This window comes from Hyperoodon ampullatus (genome assembly GCF_949752795.1).
Source record: "Hyperoodon ampullatus genome assembly, chromosome: 2".
Taxonomy (NCBI): Eukaryota; Metazoa; Chordata; class Mammalia; order Artiodactyla; family Ziphiidae; genus Hyperoodon; species Hyperoodon ampullatus.
This window is the reverse complement of record NC_136915.1, coordinates 146,770,350-146,795,123: the sequence shown is the minus strand read 5'-3', so window position 1 is coordinate 146,795,123 and position 24,774 is coordinate 146,770,350. Positions and strand designations below refer to the sequence as shown.

The following is a 24,774-nucleotide window of genomic DNA, read 5'->3' as shown; positions in this document are numbered from 1 at the left end:
AGTGGAATCCAGGACACCTTGGGCCTGGACTCTTCTTAACCGCTATGCTTCCTGCTCTGATAACCATGTGACGGGGTGCTATGAAGCACACAAAGGGGGGCCTTCCTGGAGGAGATGATGCCATAGTACCTTGAAGATGAGAAGGTGTTAGGTGGGTAGGACAACACACGCAAAGTCCCGAGGTGAGAAGGCCATGGAGATGCATCAACGTTCTAAAAGCAAGTCTTAGCCCCGCTGTGTGCATCCCCGCCCCTGACCTCATGGCTGGGTTAGAGCCATGAACTCAGCTATCAGGACTCCTGCCTCTGGCCTGGGCTGGTTCTCTGGACACTCACTCTGAGCCACCCATTTGGCCTCCTGTCCTAGCCTGTGCTGTCTGATTTGGCTTTACAACCGAGACCCGGGCTGATATTCTGTCCCCTGCCTGTGAGGTCTTCAACGATCCACTCCTCCCTTAGGCCTGATCTAGTCTCCATGCTTCAGCCCTCACTCACCTCTTGGTCTTGATCTGGGTTCCTTCTGTCTCACCTTGTTCTGCTGCCACTTACACCAAGTTTGGGAGTGGGAGTGTGTGTGTGTGTGTGTGTGTATGTGTGCATGTGAATGTGTACTTGTACCTGTGTACGTGCGTGCATATGTGTATCCGTGCGTGTGTCTAATACGTGCATGTGTACGTACGTGTGTGTGCATGGTAGGTGGTGAGTATGGCGTATGCATGCCTGTTACAAGGGGTACACGCCACTCGATGGTCAGGTAGGCCCAACATTTCATCTTCTGTCATTTAAATCTGATACATATAAAATAGATGAGAGCAAGATGCTTGATTGAAGGAGGATGGAACTGGGGGACTAGAGTGGTCACCTTAGAGCTCAAAGGCACACTGTCTAAAAACCATTAGACAGACTCAACATTTTAGGGTCAAAGACTGCTTTGAGAATCTGATGAAAGCAATGGGCCCTCTACACAAAAAGTATAGACATACAAATGTTTGCATAACATTTTTGGGGGTAGATCATGAGCCCCCCTGAATCCAGGAACACTGGTTAAAAGTCCTGTGCATTCAACTTCTGCCACATCCTCCTACTGGGTCTCCCTGCCCCTCTGACTTTGCGGGGGAGAGTTATAAGAGGTTGGCAGCTGCAGCACAGGAATGATGAAACCCAGACAAGTCCTGCCATGGCTTCGTTTGCTCAAGGAGAGGAGAGGCCCAGGATTTGGAAAGCACAACCTTCTCGTACTCAAATTCCTATGACAAGGGCGTGTGTTAACATTGCTCCCACATGGCCAGCCCTAGGTGGCTTGGGTGTCAGAGATGATTGTTGCCTCAGTTTCCACACTAGCTTAAAGCCCGTGAGCTCCTATATCTAGAATGGACAAAGGATGGGCATCCAGGGTCCAACCACAGTGTCATTGCTGGGTGATGCTGGGCAAGTCTCTCGACTCCTCTGGGCCAGTTTCCTCATCCATAAGATCACAGCCCATGGGGTTGTCAGGATAACTAGATGAGCTCAAAATGAGCGCTATATACATGAAAGCTCTTTACAGACCTCAAACCATTAAGTCAGTTTAAGGAGGTTCTTAGTATCTTGGCATTCAGAGAATGACTGGGAGATTTATACCAAGAGTTGTCTTCTTCCAGACTGGGAACCAGGGAGGAGGATGGAGATCACTTTTACTTCAAAGGAGCAAATTGAGGCCCAAGATACAAAATGATTTGTCCAGGGTCATCTCTCGATAAGTCCTGGGGTAGTGGGGGGAGCTCACAGCTTAGGGCACTTAGCTCCGGACAATCCCAGCAACATCCAGGGGTCCTGGAGTCATCTGCTTCCTCTTTCAAGGCTCCCACCCCTCAGCCCAGGAAAGTGACTCTAGAACAGCCTCTTGCTACAGCACCCCTGGTCCTCTGTGCTCAGGTTGGGGCTCTAGTCTACTACGAGATGCAAATCCACTTCCAAGTTCACAGTGAGGGAAAAATGAGAAGGTTCTTCATTGGGTCTGTCTGCTGTTAATGAGCTGATCTGGGGGAAAAGACTGAGTGAAAATGAATAGTCACTACCTAGAGTCACTGGAGTGCTCCTTGCAGCTGGCCCCGATGTATGTGTTTTATGTGGTGCTCAGGCTGCGGGTGCCTGGGGCCCACAAGCAGGTGTATGAGATTAAAGCCCAGTGCCCAATAAATAATTTAGCAGCTTACTGCAAAAATACAGACACAAAGTATAATAGCTACTATCTCCAGCAGCCTGATGTGTACGGACATTTTAAGTGCACGTCACTTTCATCTACTTGCTTCCATTTGATGTGGGGTCCAAAACCAAAGAAGGAAGAGAAAAAGAACATCACCTCCACCCTCTTTCCGTGTCCTGCCACTAAGATGGGGTTGATGAGAAAGAAAACTCTTCAACACACTAATTATTCAGGGCTTTGCTGGCTGTCCTTCCCCACCACCCACCTCCTTCTATCTCTGCTCTATTCTTTGCTTGCGGTTCCTGTTTGTGTGTGCAGAAAGAGTCTGAAATCTCCACTAGACTAATTATTCATTCAGAATTTGGTTTTCTTCTCCCAGGGGTGCCTTTTATCGAGCAAAGCTGGCTCCAGGTGCTGGCTCCAGGTGCTGGCTCCTGCAGAGTCACAAGTGACTTGCTTGTGGATGCAGCTCAAAGCTGAAATAAATAAATATCACCGCCATGACCACCAGAATCCTGGCTGAAGTTCTAATGAGGCAGAAGGTAGTGGTGACTGATTGGTAAGACTTGGTCTTGGGCATGAGGTAGGGGAAGAGGATTGGAGAGGGAAGAAGGAAGAGGTTGGGGTGGGCGTCACAGGGAGAGAGGGTGGGAAAAGGCAGAGACACTTGCAGGCAGTGGCTCCAAGATCTAGAAGCATCAATGGGACATGAGTGGCACAGAGTAATCTATGTAGCAACATGAGCTAGCAGCAGAAAATGATGCCAAAGGGAACCACCCTTTTCTTATTGGAAAGTTTACTGGTTCTGATCACAGTTCAGGGACAACTGGCTTCAGCGGGAATGAGGGAGAGTGGTAGGATTTCCCTCTAGCTCTTGCAGAAATCTGGGAGGGTGGCATCCACTTCTGTACCAACCGCTTGATTCTCCTTCTGTGGGTAGCATCTACTCCAGACCCACTGGCCACTGGGCTTGTACAGACACCACCAAGCTTACACAAGCCCCCCTACTTTTTGTGCCTCCTTGGCCTTGGATGCATTTACTGCCAGTGGCTGTGGTTTATCTCCCGTTGTTTATGGCCTGGGACAGGCTGCCTACAAATAGGTCCCCAAAGAGTAGGGAAATGCAGGCACCTGCCATTCTTTGAAGCTCTTTCCAGAAATGAAAAGGACAGTCATAAAATGTGGCATGCGGGGGAGGAGGTGGGGTGGGGGTGACATGCATCATAAAAAGCGTAATGGACTAATGCTAATACACAGACTGGCTGCAGCCCAGGGGTGTCTGCTGGGTTCAGACATAAATATTGGGGAGGCACCAAGGAGACAGATTTTTTTTTATTTCTTTGATTTGATGGGGAGAGGTTGGGCATATTTTTTCCTCTATTTCTCTAACTGTGGCCATTCCTCTGGCGAGACCACCAATCTGTTTGAGACTGAAGCCACTCAGTGTTTTATGGCTTCCAGAGCAGTTAGACTCTTGGAAAGACTGGAGGTGCAGAAGCATTTGTGGGTGCATCACATTGCCTCACAGGGTCAGTCCACTTGGGGGTTTTGTTGGCATCACCCAAGATCTTGCAAGTGACAAGAGATCAGAATGGGGTGAGTGTAACCGTGCTGGATGTATGCTTGAATGCATGTATGAATAACTAGGTACCTGCCCAACATTAGGCAAATTTTGAAAATTAAAGAGACTAATTTATGTCCTCTGCTTCGTGGGAACCAAAAGAACAGCAACCCCAGCAATAACCCAACACGAATCTCCATCCCCTCTTAACTTCAGGCATGAAGAGTAAAACAGCTATTTGTTAACTGGTGGCAAATTTAGGTACTTCAGGACTGAACCAAGCACACTGTTTTCGAGGGTTTTCTACATTCTCTGGCTAATGTTGGCCATTGGCCCACTGCTCTCTATCCACCCACTTGTCTTGAAGTATGCCCATACATAGAAAGGGTAAATGTACAGTGGAGGTATGGGCAGAAGGCAGAAGCGAGTAAGAATCCTGTATGAAAAGGGCCTCCCTTCCAGGTGAGGCTACGGTGCCCTTGTCCTTTTCTTCATACCTTGAAGCACTCAGCGCCTAGGAGTTGTGCTCAAGCTCTGGGCCCTGAACTCAAGGACGGATTCAGTCCACCATAGAACCCTGGGCTACTTGAGAATAAAGGGAAACAGCAGAAATTGTGGTGCCTATGGTGGGGTGAGAAGCCCCGGTTCAGCCTTTTAGCGTGTGTGTGAGAAGAAGACCGAAGGCGTTTGGAATTCATGTTGCAGTTCACCATGTGTTTGGAAGAGTTAATTTGCCATGTGCTGTCCCCGAGAAGAGGTGGGAAATAAAGCGGCAGTCTTCCGAACGCCATGGGTACCCAAGAGCTAGAGCCTTTTGTCCTCTGCATCTGGGTATATGTGAGAGGAGAAAGAGAAAAGGGGAGTGAGGAATCTTATTAGGTGTGGAAGACCCATGATAAGCAGTTGAGAGACTTCTTTAACCTCATGATAACCCTTATGAAGTAGATACTATTATTCCTGTTTTAAAGAGGAGAACCCTCAAATCTGAGTTTCCAAGAGGTTACATAACTTAGCTAAGATCACAAACTTAATACATAGTAGGGTTAGGACTTGAACTCAAACCACTGTCTTCTCATAATGACATAAAAATACGAAAGGAAAAAAAAAATCAATAAATGATGATTTGGAGGAAAAATTATTTTCAGTCTGACAGTCAAAAGAGCAGGGACGGGCTTCCCTGGTGGCGCAGTGGTTGAGAGTCCGTCTGCCGATGCAGGGGACATGGGTTCGTGCCCCGGTCCGGGAAGATCCCACATGCCGCGGAGCGGCTGGGCCCGTGAGCCATGGCCGCTGAGCCTGCGCGTCCGGAGCCTGTGCTCCACAACGGGAGAGGCCACAACAGTGAGAGGCCCGCATGCCACAAAAAAAAAAAAAAAAAAGAGCAAGGACAAGTGCATTTCTTATGCCAAGTGGTGCATATTATTCCCAGTGATAAGGGGGGGGGGGTGTCACCACACGTGCTATTGTTAGAAAAGGATTAGAGGACCCTTGTGTGCATGATGACGTGTGATTACTCAGAGGGTGAGTGGGGCATTGAGTCTCCAGCGCTGACCTGGGTGCCTGATGATAATAAATGACTGGGCTCCCCAGTAAATAAATATGCTGCAGATTTACCTGGGAAAGCACCTCATCCTGAGAGAGAGCTCATCCTTTCCCACCAGGTGTAGCCGTGGGCCCTTTTATGTGTGAGGTTAACCGGAGCTCTCTGGATGGGGACCCTTGGAATCAGTTGTGAGTGGGGGTCTTGCCCAATCATCTACCTAAGAATGAGGTCCATTGGGCCTATCGATAGGGGTTTGGTTCAGCCCCTTCCAACCAGGCTTGGGGCATACCGAGACGTTCCTCTTCCCTCAGTTGGCTCATAGCCACCTGAAAGTCTGAGAAAGGAATCACCAGAGTACCTAGTCTTTTAGCCTAAGGTTGAGGTTAGACTTAAAGACCTTCCTGACTCTGAGCTGTCGGACCCTCGACCATAAGCAACCAAGTTGACTCTGGTATATCCTTTCCTAAAGATTTCAAAGAGAGGGAGAGATACCTAATTGCTGCCCACAGCTCTGGGCAAGGGAGAGCCTTCCCTCCAGCCTCACCTTTGCTTGCTGATATTTTAGTAAAGGCCCAATACAAATATAGAATGTATAATTTTCACATCATTCTTGGCAAATCCCAGGTGCGCCCCATTAGCAGAGTTCCAAGGATGCCATTTTCTATCAAGAAAAAGATATGCCGCATCGTAGTGCTTAGCTAAGGGCCCTATTAATAGCGATCCTAATTATATGGCTGCAAATTTAATTCATAGCAATGATTAGTGTCAGAATCAAAGGCATCAGGCATCAATATTGATGGAATTGCATAAGCTCCATAAACAAGAGAACAAGCATTCGGGCCCATCCCCCCAGCAGTGGTTTGCTGTTAACTATTACATTAAATGTCTCTTCCAATTTTGCCAGATCAAAATGAGTCCATTTCTCAGTGTCCTCCTCCCCCACCCGAAACCTTTGCCCGGCCAGCTCTGAATGGGTATGACTGGCACACAAAAGATCCCAGACAGCGTCTTTGAAGGAAAGCCCGGGGCCTCCAAGGGATGCACGGGTGATGGGCCCAGGCCCCACGCTTTACACGGCAGCTCTTGGCCTTGTCAGTAACACTCCTTTGTCTCCCCTTCAGAAAGCTCACAGCAAACAATGATGCCTGGAGAAAGAGGAGTCAGCTGGGGACTGTGTGTGGCACAAAGGCTGCCACTCCATCCATTGTGGCCTGGGCTGAGATGGGTGGGAAGGGGAGGAGGAGGCCTGAGGGGAGTGACACAAGGCAGCGTGTGCCGAGGTGACAGCTGCCACGTCCCGGTTTTCCAGGGGATCTTGGCTGGAAAAAGTGCAAAGTTAGTCCTTCCACTCTCCTCTCCTGCATCTTCTTGCAGCTCTCTGTAGGGCAGGTGGTGGGTTAGAGAGGGACCAACAGAATCTTAGAGAAGGGCGATAGAGTGCTCAAAGTTAGTGGTTCACAAAGCCCAGGTCTGGAGTCAGGGAGACCTAGATTCCAATCCCAGCTCTCCAATTAGTAGCAATGTGACTCGGCAAGTTACCTAACTTTGTTGAGCCTCAGTTTGCTCATATGGAAAATGGATGTAATATTAATCTTTACCTTACAAATGTATTGTGAGGTTTAACTAAAAAAATACGTAGCTCAGGGCTTAGCACATAGTGAGTGTCTAAGTTACAATAGGCCCACTCCCTGCAAAACAAACAAACAAACAAACAAACAAATAAATAAAGCAGCGTGCCTAGAAAAAGGACTCATATGTAAAACTTGAGGTTCCCAATTCAGTGTCCTTCTGACTTGTCAGAACTTCTTATCCCCAAGGCAAGCATTTTGTGGGTAAGCAGGCCTCCTTGCTGGCCAGGCTCTAGAAAGATCCTCAAGTCACATACAGTGAGGGCTCAGCGAGGCTGGGCACCCCAGTGCAAGGCTGTATGGCCAGGACTGGGATAGGAAGTTCAGCTAGACTCTTGCCCTGGCGAGAACGATCCCCAGACTAATTTTAGGTTCTGCTTAGGGAATGCTTGCATGCTAGGGAAAGGCAGAGGTCAGCCTGAGGTTTTGTGCAGAGGGAACGTTCTTCCATATGATACAGAGAGAAGGGCCCCAAAAGTAAAGTCTAAAAACCTGGATTTTATCTTGCTTCTGTTGCTAAGGACCTGGGTGATTTTGTGCAGATCACTTAACCTTTCTAGGCCTCAGCTGTCTTATCCACAAAATAGAACAATAAACATCTCACCTGCCCAAAGTCTGTTGGCTGGACTAGTTTTCTGAGGGCGTTTCCAGTTATAAAATCAGGGGAACATTCCTGACCTTGTGTGATGGAGTCCACCTTCCCCCTGGGGTGTGGGACTGACCCCTTTGCAGGGTCCAGACTCCATGGCCTCTCCTCCTTCCTTGGCTGCACTCTCATCCACCCCTGAACACAGAAGTGTGAGAATTCCTGATTTGCTACTAAAGGCTGTTGATACTATTGCCCCTTCCAGGTTAGGTGGGGACGCCCACCTGGTGTCAGTAGCCTTTGAAATCCAGTGAGGTTTTGGAGGGTGATGGCTGATTGGGACAATCCCAGAGGCACCAGCTCCTCAACTTGTGCCCCATCCTGAAGCCTAGAAACCTTTCTGGAGGCTGAGGCCAGGAGAGGGACAGAATCCCGGGAAGAAACTTCAAGGACAGAACCTCAGGGTGACCTTCAGCACCTTGCATCTCCACATATGTCCTGCTTCTCTGGACAGAAGGACACATGATAACAGGAAGGAAAGAGAAGTTCAAGGAGCTGCAAGCTTTTAGCTTCATCATTGTTGGACTGTACAGGTGACTGAGGTGTGTGCTGAACCATCTCCACATGAAACATTTGTAGCTCTGATTCCAATCTTCCCTTGATTTACCCTGTGACCCTAAGCAATCCATAATAATCCATAATCTCTGTGAATTTCAGCATCACCATCTGCCACGGAGCAGAGAAATATCTCAATCCTTCCTGTTTATCCTAAAATGCTATGGGATTAGTGAGCTAATGGAAACCAAGGGAATCAGGGTCCTTAGAAAAGGATGGTAATGGTATAGGAGTGGTAGTAGTAACACTAGTAGAATCGCACTTACAGTAATAATGGTAATAGCAGCAATAGCTGCCATTCATTAAGCATTTGCTACACACTGGGCTCTATATTAGGTACTTCATATCCCCCAAGTCTGACATGCATAGCAATCTCGCAAGGTAGCATCAGTGGACCAGCTGATGACACTAAGGTCTGCCCAAGATCACACAGTTCATTGAAGGTGGAGTTGTGTAGCCCTAGGACATCATGGTTGGCTTGGGAACATGCAAAGGGCAGAGACTGGCCCCGTTTTAGTTAATTCTGCAAAGCCATAAGAGCCGAACCACCGCTTCCCCCAGCCCGGCCCTGAGGAGGGGTCAGTACCTATTGTTTGGTGATATGGGACTCGGAAAGCTCTCACTGGTGACTAATGCAGCTGGATGCCGGTGTCCAGCAGGATTAGATTAGTTCGGCCCAGCTGGTCTAGTCTTCTAAGTATTTTTTTTCCCATGACACAGGGCTGGGAGCAAGGGGCAGGATTCTCTTCCTCCATCTGACCTTGCAAACATGTCACTAAAAAAGAGGCTGATCTGACAGCTCCACTCCCCCAGGGAGCCAGAGAAGAAGCGGGCTTCGGGGGAAGCCTCAAAGATGTTGGTAATAATAATGGAAAGCACTTCAGTTGCCAAGCACCATAGTAAGAACTTTTCATACATGATTTCACTTAGTCCTTCCAACAACTATGCAAAGTGTTTATTACTACCCATTCCACAGAAGGAAAAAATTGAGGCTCACAAGTTAAGTAACAATAGTAGTGATATTTAGATGCATATAAGCTCAGCACCCCAATGTACATAAATGATTTCGTTATGCTCTATTTTTTTCATTAGCACTTATTATCTTCTAAATAGACTGTATATTGTGAATTCTCATTATTTTCTTCCCACATTAGGGTATAATCTTCACTAGGGCAGGCGATGTTGACAGTTTTGTTTACTACTGTATACCGAGCAGATGGCGCATAGTAGGTATTCAATACATTTTCGTTCAAGAATGAATGATTTCATTTAATCCTCATTACAATCTCATGCGGCAGGTATTATAACTGTCTTCATTTTACACATGAGGAAACTGAAGCTCAGAGGTCACACAGCTAATAGACTGGAGTCAGAACTGCATCCTGTAAGCTCATATGCTCTTCGCTATGCAAACAGGTTCCTACCTGAAGACAAGAGGACAGCACCAGCTGGTCTTTGGAGGTCCTGTCCAACCACAAGATATATGTCCATGCTCTGTATCCACAAGCAGGCAAGGCTCAATGACCTAAAAGGATGTGCATCTATGTGGTCTGTACTTTCCTAAAGATGACCGCTCTGTAAACATTAGCACCTTGGCTTCTTAAACATTCTACAGAGCCTATTTGGGCCACCTGGATTCTGTGAGCTTGAATCATTACGCTTGTGCTTCACCTGCCCTGAGATAAAGCCCCGAGCTCCAAAGGGCTCCCTCTTGGAGTGCAAAGCACCATGCTGAGTACACAGCCTGACTCCTCACACAGGGATTATCCAAGACTGAAGCACACAGGAGCCACACAAAAGGTGCAAAAAATAAATGCATCTTTAGTTTCTCCCTTTCAGAATGACTCTGGGAGATCAGGGGCTCTTCCCTGGGGTCAGCGGGGGCTCTGGATAGAAACCCACACCCTCTCTCTCCACCTGTCATGGTCAAGCAGGGGGATGTGGTGGTCAGGGGAGGGGGTTTGGAAGGATTCTGTAAATATGCCCCCTTCCCTGTGCCAACCAAATGCTGCCTTTCCCAGGTTCCAGAAGAACAGTTCTTGGGACCCAAGAGGCCTATAAAACAACAAAACAAACAGCGAGTTTGGCGGCAGGAGCCTGGGCAGGGAGCCAAAGTCATTACTAGGGATGTGGTGGTGAGTTCTGAGCCACCAGCCCACCTCCTCTGCACAGGCTCTCGGGTAGGGGGAGAGGGCATCTGCTGCCCACTACCCCAGCCCCCAGAGCTGCTGAGATGCGTCAGGGACACAGAGCATTAGCTCAGCGGTCACAGGTTCCCAAGAAATCCGCTAGGTCTCCTAGAATGAGACCCGCAACCCTGGCTGTTTACTCAATCCAGGGTTCACAATGAGAGACGAGTGAATCATTTCCACTCCGAGGAATGAGTGGCTATTGTTCGGTGGTGTTGGCACGGCGAGAAAGGTATGTTTCTCAGCTTTTCATCCAACTTGGCTTTCCGTCCGCCAAGACAACTCCACCCCACAAGGAAGCCAAGTAGCAGGTTAGGAACTTCCGTGCATGTTTTGGGAGGAAGTATAAATGCCAATGTCAATTTTGCCAATGGATTGGCCATGTAACCTTGGACAAGATATTTCATTTAACATCCCAGTGGCTCAGTTTTCCACATCTGTAAAATGGACTGGAGATGCAGGGAACCACCGCCATACTTAGCTGAAGTATTTGTGGAGGATGGAAAGGACCGTGGAAAGATATCTCATAAATCATCAGTGTTATCAAGTAACGGAGCAATAACCCCAGGGCCTGGGAGAGTTAATACTTTGGTGCTCCCAGTGGATTCTTTCCAGTGTCTAAGCTGCTACTGCGAGGAGCTCACAGTTTTCCTGGCCTGGCTCAGTAAATCGTTCGTGAGCTTACAAAGAGAAGAATAAGAATGGGAAGGGACGTCGGCAGGGTTTCCTGTGAGCTGCGGACTGGAGACCTTGGGTTGGTATGTCCCATAGGGAAAGGCAGAAAGGATTTTCCTCAAGCATTTCACAGGCATTTTGGTGGCTGCCTTAGCTAATGGGAAAGAAGGTGGTGGCAAAAGAGGCCCCGGCCCTCCCCAGACCTTGAAAAGGCTAAGTCTCTGTGGATTTGCAAAAATGTCCAGGAGTCCGATACTCCTGGCGGGGGTGGCAGGGAAGGGGTTGCCTGGGCCTCTGTACCTGCCTCCCGGCTGAAGGCAAAACTGCCTCTGATGCAGGTGAGGCAGATAGCGGGCCATGCTCTCCTGGGATCTACGGGCAACAGTGTAAACGCGGCTCCCTCCTCCCAGCTTGGTCAGCATTGCTGAGAGCATTACCCCACCCTCTTCCAAACACTGTTAACCAGAAAACAGGCTCTTTTCCTGTCACAGCAGTTCTCTTGTTTCCTAGACCCCCCATCCCACGGCCACCCTCCAACCCTCCCCCTCCCCTGCAGACCTATCCACCACATCCTAACTTCCTTCCTTTGCAAACCAGCCACGTCAACAGGAGTCACTCTTGGTGTCTGGTTCTCTGCCAACGTGTGCAACTGAGGTCTCTGGCCTGGAGGAGGTACATTTGAGATACATTTCATGAGCAACTGATGTGTGAGAGACACTGGATCTGGCTGTGGGGATGGGTGACATATATGGAAAAGAGGGCCCCTGTCCTCCAGGGCCTGTGAATCTCAAGAGAAGTGGACACGTTATTCAGCAGCGGCTCCTGCACCAGATGCTATTGGAGCAAAGCGGCAGGGGGTCTGAGGAGGGCGCTAGTCACAGTGCTGGAAGGGGCGAGGTGAGGGACATGTCACCAGGCCTTGAGCATCAGGAGAGGCTTCCGGTGGCAGGGCTGCAGGAGAGAACGGACAGCCAGCACCTCATGCTGCTGTGAGGCCCTGGGGTCGAGGGGCCAGAAGAGACCTGAAGAAATGGGAAGCCAGGGCTGAGGCAGCGGTTTTAGCAGCTGCAAACGGAGGGGAGGAACCAATGGGACTTTGTCCCAAATCCTAGAGAGTCCTGCTTCCCGGTCCCAGTGTCTTCTGCCCTCTCAGCTCGGCTCCTTCCCACGCCCCACGACCTGCCTCCTGGACCCCTCCCTTCAACCTGGGAAGTCGTGTTAAATGAGTCTGTAGTCCCTGTTGCCACTACTCTTCCTCGTGTGCTTTGGTATTAGCTCCGGGCATCTCTTATGTGGACTCCCACCGCCTGCCCTTGGCCAGGAGGGATGTCGGCACGATCAGCCGTGCCCAGCCCCAGGAGGCCCTGCTTTCCCTCCCCTGCCTCTTGCCCCAGGCCTGCCTGCCCTCATCCTCTGGGTCCTGCCTTGCCCTGTCTGGGCCAAGCACCTCCCCGCTGACCCTCAGGGGCTTTTTGCTACACACCCAGGGCCAGCGTGAACCCGGCCCCGTGACTTCAAAGCCCACCCCCAAGGGGGCCTTGGCCTTCCCCCTCTCTGCACCCCTTCTCTGCCCTGCCTTATCTCCCACCCCTACTGAGGGAGTCAGAGAAATAGGGGCAGCCTAAGTGGGAAGGTCATGTGCTTGGTGCAGGTGCCTCTCCACAGCTTCCCTGATCGGTGCCCACCCAGTCTCTGCTTCAGTATTTCCACTGACTGGGAGCTCATTCCCTCTTGAGTCAACTCTTTCCGTTATGGGACATTTTGGCTGCAAGAAGCTTCTTCCTCCTATTAAATGGAAAACTATTTTACCGGAACTCCTACCTGTTGGCCCTCTTCTGCCCTCTGGGGCCACACTGAATAAGTTTAATTCATCTTGCACAGCTTAGTGGAGAAGCATGATTTCGAAACCAGACGATCAAGGTTCAAACCCTGGCTCTGCCATTTACTTGTCATGTGGCTCTTGGACGCATTTCTTTACCTTTTCTGGCCTCTATTTCCTCATCAGTAAAATGGAGGTGATAATAGCACCTACCCCATCGCGTTGTATAGAGATTAGTTAGTAGATATAAAGCTCTTAGAATATCACCTGACACATGATAAGTGCTCAGTAAATCACAGTCTGTGAAGAAAGCTGGTTCGTCTCCTCCTTTCCTCTTCTTCCCTTGGGTTAACATCCTTTTAAAAGTATTCTCCCTAGAGCATGGCTCCCACATCCTTGCAGCCCTTGTTGACCTGGCTCTTCGGTTGGCTTAAGCCCTCTTACAATGTTATCTCCCGTGGGAAGTGGAGCCTCCACTTTTCATGACCTTCTGTTAGTGTGGTGAAGACTAATTAACTTTGCCATCAGCGGATCGCACAGTTGGCTCACAAGGTCAGCGAAAGTCCCAAGATCCTTTTCACTTGATCCTCTAGGGCTTGAGCCTCCCAGTACTCTACGCCTTGGATTCCACTTCGCCAAGTCCTCCAAGCCCCTCTGTGCACTCTAGACCTTGCTGGCACGTGCTTCGTATCTTCTCAGTGCCGCACCCAAGGTCTAGAGGGCCCTTCTCTCCCATCCCCAACTCATCACTTTGTCTGTCTCATTCAGTCTCAGAGCAAATCCTAGTAAGCTTCCTCCTCCACGAAGCCCTCCAGGTTAATCACACCAGGGCAGCTGATTTCTCTGGAATTGTTCCATCCCTGTGGCGAATCCTGGCCTGTCTTCTTATCACCTCTGAGGCACTGGCCCTTAGTCTAGGCAAGTGTTACACCTCTTGGTTCTGAGATCTCGTCCTTATTCTGCCAGTTCCCTATGCATGTTTGTGGCTCAGAAGGCGGTGGCCTCGTCTGCACTGTTCTCTGCCCGGAGAGCAGAGGGCAGGTATGAGCAAGTATGTGACACAGCACAGAACAACACCTCGTGGTCCTGCCACTTCTAGGGAGTCTCTGCTTCCTCTAATCGTCCCCACTCGGGGACATCCTGTCCTATGGTCTGCCATGGCCGGAGGCTGCATAGTCTGACAGATGCCTGGTTAGGCAGGGAAGAAGTGAGTGGTTCTGACGCACCCTGCTTCCCTCCCCTCTCCAAGCTCTTGGCTAGTTTTTTTTTTTTTTCCTTCCTGTGTTGAAAGAGCTATGCGGCCTGGACCATGGCAGGGTTTCCTGGGGACATTCCATAAATTCTTCATGGGCCGTTTCTCTGGGTAAATGGGAGACCAGTGGGAGCCCGGCTTTAGTATCAGGTGCCTCAAAGGCATGTGGGTGGAAAGGAAGGGTGAGTCGCCCAGAGGAGAAGGAGGGGTATTATGAGCTCATAGAAACAACTAAAGAACATCGTGAAGAGTGAGAAGGAGCAGACAATTGCAGGTCGGAACAAGCTGTGGGCAGCCATGCCCCCAGCCTTGCCCTTGAACCCTCTGACTTGCCTCCCTAGCAACTTGTCTGCTGGGGTTCCAACAGGGCTAAGCGAACTTGGCTACCTTGAGTGTGTGGCTTGAAAAGAGAAATATGGGAAGGTCAGCCCAGGGCCCTTTGAGCCTGGCTGGGTGGTTCTTCCTTTATTCAGCCCTCATCCATCCATTCGGCAAACATTAATTCCCTAACTCAGATCCAGGCTGAAGAGAATGGAGGCCCTAGCCCCTGGCTGAACCCTGCAGCAAGCCTGAACCCGAAGGCTGTTCTCAGCCTCCACCCCCGGGGTTCCGTGGCTGCTTCTTTAAGTAAAACAGGTGTCAACTTGGATGTTAGGACAAGAGGCAACTTGTCCTCATCTCTAAGCTTGGACGAGTCACTTTTCTTCTCTGGGCCTCAATTTTCCTGCCAAATAACACTGGTATTGGGCTAGATGGTCTCTAAGGTTCCTTAGAGAATGGTTTTATTTTTCGAGACAGTTTTGAGGCCCATCCCAGGTGGGAACACTTGGTGAAAGGATGAGGCAGAAAGAAGGAAATAAATATGAACAAGGCATGACCCCTGCCTTTAACAGAACTTTCAAGAGAATAAAGGAGACAGAATCACAGGAATGATCCAGAACAGTGACTGAAGGTGCAGGAAGGATAGGAGAAAATGCTGAGCAACAGCTTAGTTGTGGCTCCTGCTGGCCTTACAGAGCCTTTGGGCAATTGAGAAACAGGTGGTATTTATGGGCAGATGAGTCAGCTCCAGGAGCTCCTCTGGGAGTATGTTTATACCCTAGGGCATATGGCTTGACAAGGAGAGTTCAGGATGGATTTCAACTCCCATAGGGCCCTCGGCCCAAAGTCCCTGGGCAAGTCACAATCTACCCAGCTGTATAGATAAACCTGCAGGAAAGTAGTCAGCCTCAGGGGTCCAAGTTGAACCCTGTCTTGATAGAATATACCACTTTTTTTTTTTTTTTTTTTTTGCGGTACACGGGCCTCTCACTGTTGTGGCCTCTCCCGTTGCGGAGCACAGGCTCCGGACATGCCGGCTCAGCAGCCATGGCTCACGGGCCCAGCCGCTCCACAGCACGTGGGATCTTCCCGGACCGGGGCACGAACCCGCGTCCCCTGCATCGGCAGGCGGACTCTCAACCACCGCGCCACCAGGGAAGCCCCAGAATATACCACTTTTTAAAAATTGAAGTAGAGTCGATTTACAATGTTGCGTCAGTTTCAGGTGTACAGCAAAGTGATTCAGTTTTAAATATATATATATCCTATTTCAGACTCTTTTCTAGAGTACACCACTTTTAAATCTTAGTGGAATCTCAGAAGGCCAGCTTCTTCCCTCTCCACTTCTGGGAAAGCAAACGCCGGGACCACACTCATCCTCACTCTCCCGTACCTGAAACCAAGCCAGGGCCCACAGTCCCAGGCCAAGTGGAGGGCACAGGACAGGTACAGGTAGGCACCTCTCCACAGAGTGAGGAAGGGGTTAAAGGGCTTTGGTATCATGAGAAAGAAGGCGTCTCCACATCAACCCAGACCAGTTCTTCTCACCTCCTTTGGCAGCAACTCAGAACAAGCAGAACACGGAAATTCTTCCTCAGGTTCCCTCCCTGCCAGCCTCCTTCTACATTCCCCAACAACATCTCTCCTGAGGCTCTAACTGGATTCAGAGCAAAGAGCCACAGGGCTGATGTCAACATCAAAGGGTGAGATGCGGTGAGGTCTGGCCTGTGCCTTGATCCACAGGTGCTGGGACTGGGGAAAGGTGGCAGGAGGGTGAGCTTGGGAAAAAGGGATTAGCAGAGACTGGAAAGAACGTGGCTGCGGTCATCCCACATAATAAACCAGATTGTGCTCCGACTCTACACCTTAAGCGCTAGACAAGCAGGTACAAGCTGCCGGCTTCAGCCCGCCGCGCAGGAGGCTTCCCGTGCTGCCAGCCCCAGACGGCCCGTGCCCTCCCATGGGCAGAGGTGCTCAGAGCAGCCACAGGATAAGATGCCTACTTCCTCCTGTCAGATCAGGTCTTGGGGGTGAGGGAGGAGGGGCGGGGAAGAGACTGCGATTGCAGGAAGAGGAAAGACAGGAGAACGGCCCCTTATCCAGGCACCATATACCATCCCAGAGAGGCACCACCACTGGCTGAGAAGTGACACCCATACTGTGCTTCAAGCAGCTGCTCTGGACTCAGCAAAGACTTTTGATCAGTACAATCACCTCTAGAGACTGTGGGGAGGGATTTGTGATGTGGGTGATTCATAATACAGATAATCAAAAAATCAGTTCTACTTGATTTGGAGATTTTTTTTTTTTTCCTCTAGACAGATGCACCTTCCTAATTCCTTGGAGTTTGGTCAATATTGAAATATGTTTACATTACCAAGACACTCACTGACCAGTGGGTAGAGGAAGCATCTGGAAGATAAGCCACAAATGAACCCCTACCAACCCTCCCCACTCTAACTGTTCCTGCCCCAAGAAAACTGAGTTGCCTCTAGTTATACCTCCATCAACAGCAACCTTCCAGAAGACGCTCTCAGCCGAAGAGCTGACCAGCATCGGGGCGTCCAGGCTCCGGACTCTTACCTTTTTCAGCTTGCCATTCTTTGTGCCCACAAACACCACGCTGTAGCCATTGTAAACATAGGACGCCACCGAGGTCATGCGGTCCCGGCTGGTGGTGTACAGGGTCAGGCCCTCCACTGGAATGGAGCCTCCAAGTGGCTGGTTGATGTCCAGTCCACAGAAGTTGTCATCGATGGGCACCGGCTGGAGAGAAGGGGAGGGACCTGGGGTGAGTAGCAGCGGAGGCAGGGCCGAGTTGATCCACACCAGCCCACCCACCGTGGCCACCAGCCCCAGGACACCAGGCCTCAGAGAAGTTCAGGCATGGAGTTCAGGGGCCTAACACATACTGCACACACAAACATCTCACGGCTGACCCATGAACCCCGCACTGACTCCTGTGAAACCAGACAGCTTTCTTCTCCCTCGCCTGCGATCACCCACTCACTTTTCTGCCAAGACAACCAGCGAGAGTTTGCAAAGCTGATTGCTCAAACTCATTTCCTGGTCATTTACATGTCCCTGTGGACCATGCCATTTGTGGTGGTCTTTCTATTTAGACAGTGGAGATTCAGTCTAGAGGCAACATCACAGGATTCCTACCAGCCTGGTGGCGTTCCTTATTTGTTTCCTGGACTGCAAAGGCCTGCCTTTGGGCATAAGGAATTTTCAGTCATTCCATTATTCACCACATCCCATACTGGGGATAGATTAAAAAGGGTTATCTTAATATTGAACAGTGCCTTATACTCTGGAAAAGTTACTTCATCTACATGAATCTCAGTTTCTTCAGGTGTCATACTACCTGCCCACCTTTGTGAGAGAATCACTGGGGAGAAAAGGAAATAACGCATGCAAAGAGATTTGTTAAGTTGTACAACGATTTTCATCATTGTCCGTTAGAGGTCTTCAATGATGTTTGGGTAGATTCTGGGGGAGATGGCCTTCTTGTTAGCAGCCTTTTGCAGGGAGTGGGTGTATGCTTGTATAAAGAATATCTGTCATTGAATAAAAATTAAAAAAAAATTAAAGTCTCTTCTCTGTCAGAAGAGACTAGGGCACCTTGAAAGGACATTGCACCTTGCACCTTGAGCAAGTGGAAAAATAGCTGGACAGAAATTCCAGTCTCTGCTCTTCTTCTATGTGGCTATGTGAACTTTGATCAGTAACAGCCTCTTTAGGGAATGTTAAATTGATGATTTCTAAGATCTCATTCAGTTAAAAAATAAAAAGACTGCATGCTTCCTGAGGACAGGGGCTGCAAGGGGGCTGCATTCTCTGCACACTGTCTAGCCTGGACCTGGGCTATGACGCATCCTCCGAAACATCCCAGTTGATTGCACAACAGGGAATCCTGTGGGCAAAGGTTGCAGACTCTGGGCCAGAAAGAGCCCTGAGCCCTGTGGCAGCTGTTCCTCCTGGGTCTGGAAAGGCATCCTCGAGGAGGAAGGAAGTGACGGTCACGGGAAGCACAGAAAGCATCACGGAGAGACCTGTTCCCATCACCCTTCTCCTCTCACACACACCAGGAAAGAGCAGGCTGATGTGTCATTCCCTGACAGCTTCATTTCCTTGGAAGAACTGATTTATAAGCTAAATGTGATTTTTTGGGGTAAACCAGGGACTTCTCTTCCATTCCCTGTTCAAATCCAAAGAGAACAGAGGCTCATGTCTTGTGATTCCTTGGTGTTTTGTAGAGAGCTACTGCTCCTACAGCTGAGTGGTGGTGCTACCCTTGTGTGTGTGTGTGTGTGTGTGTGTGTGTGTGTGTGTGTGTGTGTGTGTTTATTCTTTAGGAAAGAAAACTAACTTTTGGGTTAAGGATGACCTTGAACTCTGGATTATATGGCACTCCACACGGCAGAAGGGATAAGCTTCTCAGGAAGGGAGTGAAGCAATGGTATAATAAAGCCAGCTTATGAGGAATGTCTGTACATCTATCTCTGCATTCAGTGACATCACACTGGTGGCTTGAAATTATCCATGGTGGGAGTATTTACACCACGGAAATTGGCAAATACTTCTAATCAAGATCCTCCCATCCCAATCCTTTCCCTACTACTACCATTGCCTGCATATAGCCATCCATTTAAGATTCACCAGTACATCCCTAGAGCCAATGATGGAAATTTCAGGCTCCCTAGAAAGGTAGGTCAGAGGAATCAGCTACCACTTTTTACATTTTCTACTTCTCTTTCTCATCCCTACACCAGAGGCACAAGTGTCCTGATAAAGAATCGGGAAATCTAGATTGTAGTCCTGTCTCTACCACTAGCCAGCTCTGTTATCTTGATATACCACATACCCACTTTGAGTCTGAATGCTCTCATCTGTAAAGGAAAAGGATTAGGCCAGGTAATCGTCAAGCTGCCTTTCAGCTCTGAAAGTTCTTGATTTCATGGCTTCACTTTCTTTCCCACTCTCTCCAGGGACTGCTAAGGTTGCAGAGCCTGGGCTCAGGCATAACCCAAGCCAGCTTCTGAGAAATGATGACAGAAGCCAAAAACTTGCCAGTGATTTTGAATTTCCCTACATCCCTCCTGACTCTAGAATCGCCAGACTGTGACGGAAACGGTTTGTTCTGAGCCTAAGCCCCTGGGATTGGCTGGCATTTCCTTCTCTCGTCTCTAAATTGTCAGATATTCCCAAACACCTGCTGCCCCTTTACTTTTGCTCTGAAAGGGAGAGCCTGGTGTATGGCTTTCCTTAGAAGCAGCACGGCTAAATGCAAAGAGTTTGGACTCAGAGGTCATATGGGCTAAACTGAATTCAAATCCCTGCTGTGTCATTTATGGTTGTATGGGTGCAACCAATGTACTTAGTTTTTGTGAGTCTTGGTTTTTCCATCTGTCAAATGGGGGATGATAATCCTTGCTTTATAGGGTCATATTGAGGATCAAGTGAGATAACCCTTAAATTGCCCAGCACAGCCTTTAGGACAATAGCTGCTCTTCAATGAGTGATGTTCCCCTTCCTCATTTCTCCTCTGGTAACAGAGCTCAAATCCTTCATCTGAGAGTTCCATGTTAGTCCAGAGATCACGTTAAAATTAAGCCCCGGGACGTCAGCTACCCTCACTCCTCCTTAACACCCTCTGAGGCCACCTAAACGTCTCTGGGTCCCCAGGTCTGGGACTCCTTAGGTTATAAGGATTTTAAGGGGCCCCTCCTGTTGCAGCCCCACCTCCACCTCCACTATCAAGGCTGCAGCAGAAGAGTGATGATGAAGGGAGGGGGTGGTGAGTGAGGGGCTGTTCTCTCTGAGGTCCTGATCTCACCTGCTGTCACCTCTCTCCCAGTGCCTTTGCTGCTCTTTGGTTACTAGCCCGGGCTTGTCTCTCTGCAAGCCAATGGAGCCCCACAAGGGTGTCGGCTCTTCCTCTTCCCTCTGGCTCAGCAGCAGGCAGGAATCAGCAGTTTCCTTCTGACAAGGCCCCCTCTGGGCAGTGGGAACCAGGCTGGACTCTGCAAGGAGTTAACCCTTGCATTTCCTCTCCACTTCTCTTGATTGGTTGGGGCCATAGGTTATAGAATTTCAGGACTGTAAAGAACTTTGGAGAATATCTAGCTCAACCTCCTCATTTTATAAAGGTAAAATAACAGCAAATAACTGGTTCTTTAATAATTCATATTAACAATTATAGCTGTCGTTTATTGCATGCTTATTATGGGCCAGGTTTTGTGCTCTTACATGCTTGTTCCATTTGATCCTCATAATAACCATAAAAAGAGACTACTATTATTTCTATTTTAAAAATGAAAAAAAAATACAGCTCAGATCAGGTATATAACTTGCCTAAAGTCACACAGTTTTAAATGGTAGGACTGATTTTTAAATACAAATCTGTTGGAATTCCAAGCCTATGGCCTTAACTACTATCCTATTGTACCAAGCGACTGACAGTAGGAACAGAAGCATACCCTAGGCGTGATTCATTTTTTGCTTTAAGAAGAGGTTTTTGGTCCCAGTAGCAGACACCCTCCATTTAGGGTGCTCAGAAGGCAGCCGTGTGGGTCACTTGGTTTCAGATTGTTCCCCAGGCTGCCGATCCAGTGTCCACAGCACTCTGCACAGAAATCTATCTTAGCACGTGTCACATGCATAACAGTTAACTAATAATGCTCAACCTAACACGCCAGGCATGGTGTTAACCTTGCCACGTACTATCTGATCATCCAATGCGGTAGGCATTATGATTCCCATTTCACAGGTGATAATGGAGAGATATTAAGTTACTCTTGAAGCCAGGATGTAGCGCAGATAGAATTTGAACTCTGAATCCCAAACTCTTAGGTACTATATTACACTGCCAGCTATTTTTTCTTTCACTCTTTCTCCCATTAGATTATGAGATATCTGAAAGTTGTGATCGTGTCTTTTTATGTTTGCATCCCCAGCTGGGCATTTGGGAGATCTTCAATACCTTCTTGTTAAGTGGATGGCTGGAGGGAGGGATGAATGGATGGATAGAGGGATGGGTAGATGGATGGAGTGATGGATGGATGGATGAATGGGTGGATCATGGGAACCACCTAGATGGCAGCATCTTGACACTCTGACAGGACAGTGCTTGCTACTGACTTTCTTGTCTCTGCCATCCTCAGGCCTGGACCCCAAGCTCCCTTTCTTCTCCTTTTTCCCCTCTGCCCAATTCTTTTTCCCCAGTTTTCAAATTATCAGTCAAGCTCAACTCCCTTCTCTCTCTCCTCCAGCTTACATATCTACCTGCCTACTTTACCCCTTCACTTGGCTGTACAGTGGCCTACAGGGCCCTGTACGTACAGGATCTGGTGCGTGTTACCTCTGACTGGCTCATCTCCAACCACTCTTTCTGCCACATGCTCGGGTCCAGCTGTAGTGGCCTCCTCGCTCTTCTTCACACACTCCAGGCATGCCCTGCATTCTCTGCAAGAGCTACTCCCTCCCTCTCTCTGGGATGCTTTCCCAGATACCTGCATAGCTTACTTTCCTCATTCTTTGCTCAGATGCTGCTTTCTCAATGAACCAATCCTCGTGGGTACTGCCTCTCCCCACTTCTGTGCTTTATTCTTCCCTACAGCAGTTGTCACCCTTTGAGAGACTACATATTTTATGCATTAATTTGTCTTGCCTCACGAATGAAAGCTCCATGAAGGCAAGTAGCTGTGTTGTATGGTTCACTTCTGAAGCCCGTGGTGCTTACAACAGTGGCTGGTGGTGTAGAGGCCCTTGATTATACGTCGGGAATGACTCCGTGGATCAACAAACCTGCCTCAAGTGTCTGGTATCATCAGACTCTGTATTATGGGGACCACCTGGTAACGTGAGCCTGAGCCTGAGCACCTCTCTCATTTCAGGCTGTGGTGGTCTGCGGGCAGGGTGTGCAAAGGGGTGTGCAATGCCAGATGCCGCATCAGGGGTAGAGCAGGTGGGCCCTCCTTACCGCCTTGGTGCACTGCACGTCCTTCCCCAGCAGCCAGTTGAGCTCCAGGTTACCCTCGCCCTGGTAGCAGGACTGCAAGCGCTCTTTGATCTGCAAGTTGATGGCCCGGATGGGGAAGGCACAGAGGGCGGAGTCATCCGGCGGGTGGTGATACTGCTTCTGCCCTTTGGAGAAGATGGCGAAGAGCACGTCGTCCTGGCTGCTGATGTTGAAGGCCTGGGCCAGCGAGTCCCCGGGCTTGGCGAGGTAAGCAGCCTGCAGGAGGCGATATTCCACCCCGGCCCGCGTGCAGCCGAAGGGCAGGGACACGTAGGAGTGGAACTTGGGGTCGTCTTTGCAGAGCCTGACGATGCGCGAGGTGTAGAAGAGGTCTCCGGCCGAGTTGATGGCCACGCCCTCGGGGGTCTCAGGCTGGACGGTGAGGAAGTAGACGAAGCCCCCGCTGGCGAAGCCGTAGATGTAGAAGATGTCAAAGTGGGCGACCAGGGCCAGGGTGTCAGAAGGGATCTTGATGAGTGAGGAGACGAAGTCGCTGTGGAGCTCGTAGTCGAGCATGGCGGAGGACTCGGGGTCGCGGGGCAGCTTGCGGCTGGACAGGGTGGGAAAATAGTCCTGCTTGCCGTCCACAGCAGTGCCGATGAAGAGCTTGCCGTCCTCGCCCTCGGAGCGCACGATCACCCCGTACATCGTCCCCGTCTTGTTGACGCTGGACAGGTAGTGCTCCTTCTTGTGGGACGGCTCCACCAGGATGAAGAGGTCGTCCAGCCGCAGCAACTTGCAGACCCCCTGGTACAGGCTGCCGCAGGCCAGCAGCCGGTTCTCGGAGTAGTCGATGATGAGCAGCTTGTTGACGTTGTTGGTGAGCGTGAGCACCTCGCTGCAGGGCTGAACGATGAGCGGCGGGTAGCAGGACTTGTTGTCCTCCTCCGGCCCCGTCTTGTGAGCCACCTGGATGGTCAGGTTGCCCGTCAGCTTGTACACGCGGTTGATGGCCCCCACGTACACTGCCCCCGTCCCGCGGTGCACCGTCAAATGGTTGAAGGTCCAGTCCCGGTTCTCGGAGTGGAAGGTGCTGAACTGGGGCATGCCGGCCGCCGGGGGTGCCAGCAGCACGCAGACGGCGGAGAGCAGGACCACAGGCCAGCCGTCCACCTCTGCAGCCCGCGGCCAGGGCCTCCTCTGTTCCATTCTGAGCCGGGCGGGGACCAGGAGACAGAGCCTCTGAGCGCTCGCGTACTCCGCCTTCCTGGCTTGGCCCTTACATGGTTCTGGAAAACACAAGGCAGAGGGGTCAGATGGAATATAAATCCCTGGAGGAGTGAACTGGGCTGCTTGACCCAGGTCCCAGTGCCGACTAGCTCTGTGAGCCTCTTTCTTCTGTATTTCAGTTTTTTTTTTCTATTTTTAACATGCTTTCTCCCTCTTCGGGATGTTCAGGGAATCCTATTATCTATTTTGGTCTCCAGCCTTTACGATGTAAAATGCATTTTTTTAATAACTTTACAAAGCATCTCTATTTCTGTCCTCTCAGACATCGTTTTTATCTCTCAGAGAGGTTAAACGGCTGAGTTCACCCAGCCAGTTGATCCTGGTGTCGGAACTAAAGCCAGACTTCCCCACCCAGTCGCTGGGTCTGTCTTCCTGCTCTCTCCCAGTCCAGTGGAAATCTCTCCTGTCTTGTGAAAGCTGGTTAGCAAGGCCCTCTCCCAGGCTCTCCCAGGCAGCTATTCCGAGTCTGATATCACAAAACAATTCCTTCTTATTTCAGACTTCCAGCCCCTCGCACTGCTGGCTTCCTTACTCTTTCAGGCTCTGTCCCCTGTAGGGAAGGAGGGGGGCTGGTCATCCTGAATCACAGCGCCTCTCGCTGCCCCTCGGCCTCGTCCTCTCTAGAAAGGAGAATCCCTGATCATTAGCGGTTAAAACTTGTTCGGAGTGTGAGGTGGGACTGGGATCCCCACAGGTGCTGTTCAGGAGCCTGCAGAGCCCCAGGGAGAAGGGCGGACAACCCCCTCCACCCCTCCTCCTTGGGACAGGAGGGCATCCGCCACTGCCTCCCCAGTAAGTGGGGTGCCAGGTCCTGGGGAACTTGCTTCCACTTCTGCTTCTCTGCAGGTGGAGCACAGGGGGAGTTGGCCTCCTTACTCACGGGGACTGGCTGGCTGAGTCCAGTCTCAGCCACCTGGGCAAGGGTTCCGGGTTTGGGAGATGTGGAGAGGAGCAAAGGGAGGCAAGTTGAAGGTCAGGCTCATTGTAGCCACTGCTGGGGCCTTGTGGTTGTTTAAGGCTCCGTGTGGCCGACCTCAGGCTGCCTGCCCCAGCCTCATCAGTCCCCTGCCCTGACTTCCTTCCTCCCTCTCTGCCCTCCCAAGCCCCAGGCTCCAGGGCTTTTCCTCCTTATTCCAAGGAAGCTGCCC

At 50.1% G+C, this 24,774-nt stretch overlaps 1 protein-coding gene across 1 annotated transcript in view; it reads right to left on the bottom strand.

Annotated features, from left to right (window-relative positions):
• PLXNA2 (plexin A2) overlaps positions 1-23,560 on the bottom strand; it is a 194,071-nt gene extending 170,511 nt beyond the window's left edge. Inside the window, exons 1-2 of the mRNA XM_079726138.1 lie at positions 22,358-23,560; positions 16,957-17,139 (exon numbers count right to left, since the gene is read on the bottom strand). Coding sequence (XP_079582264.1) covers positions 16,957-17,139; positions 22,358-23,545 — 1,371 coding nt within the window. The 5' untranslated portion in view covers positions 23,546-23,560. The remainder of the gene's footprint in view (positions 1-16,956; positions 17,140-22,357) is intronic.
• Between the last annotated feature and the right edge of the window lie 1,214 nt (positions 23,561-24,774).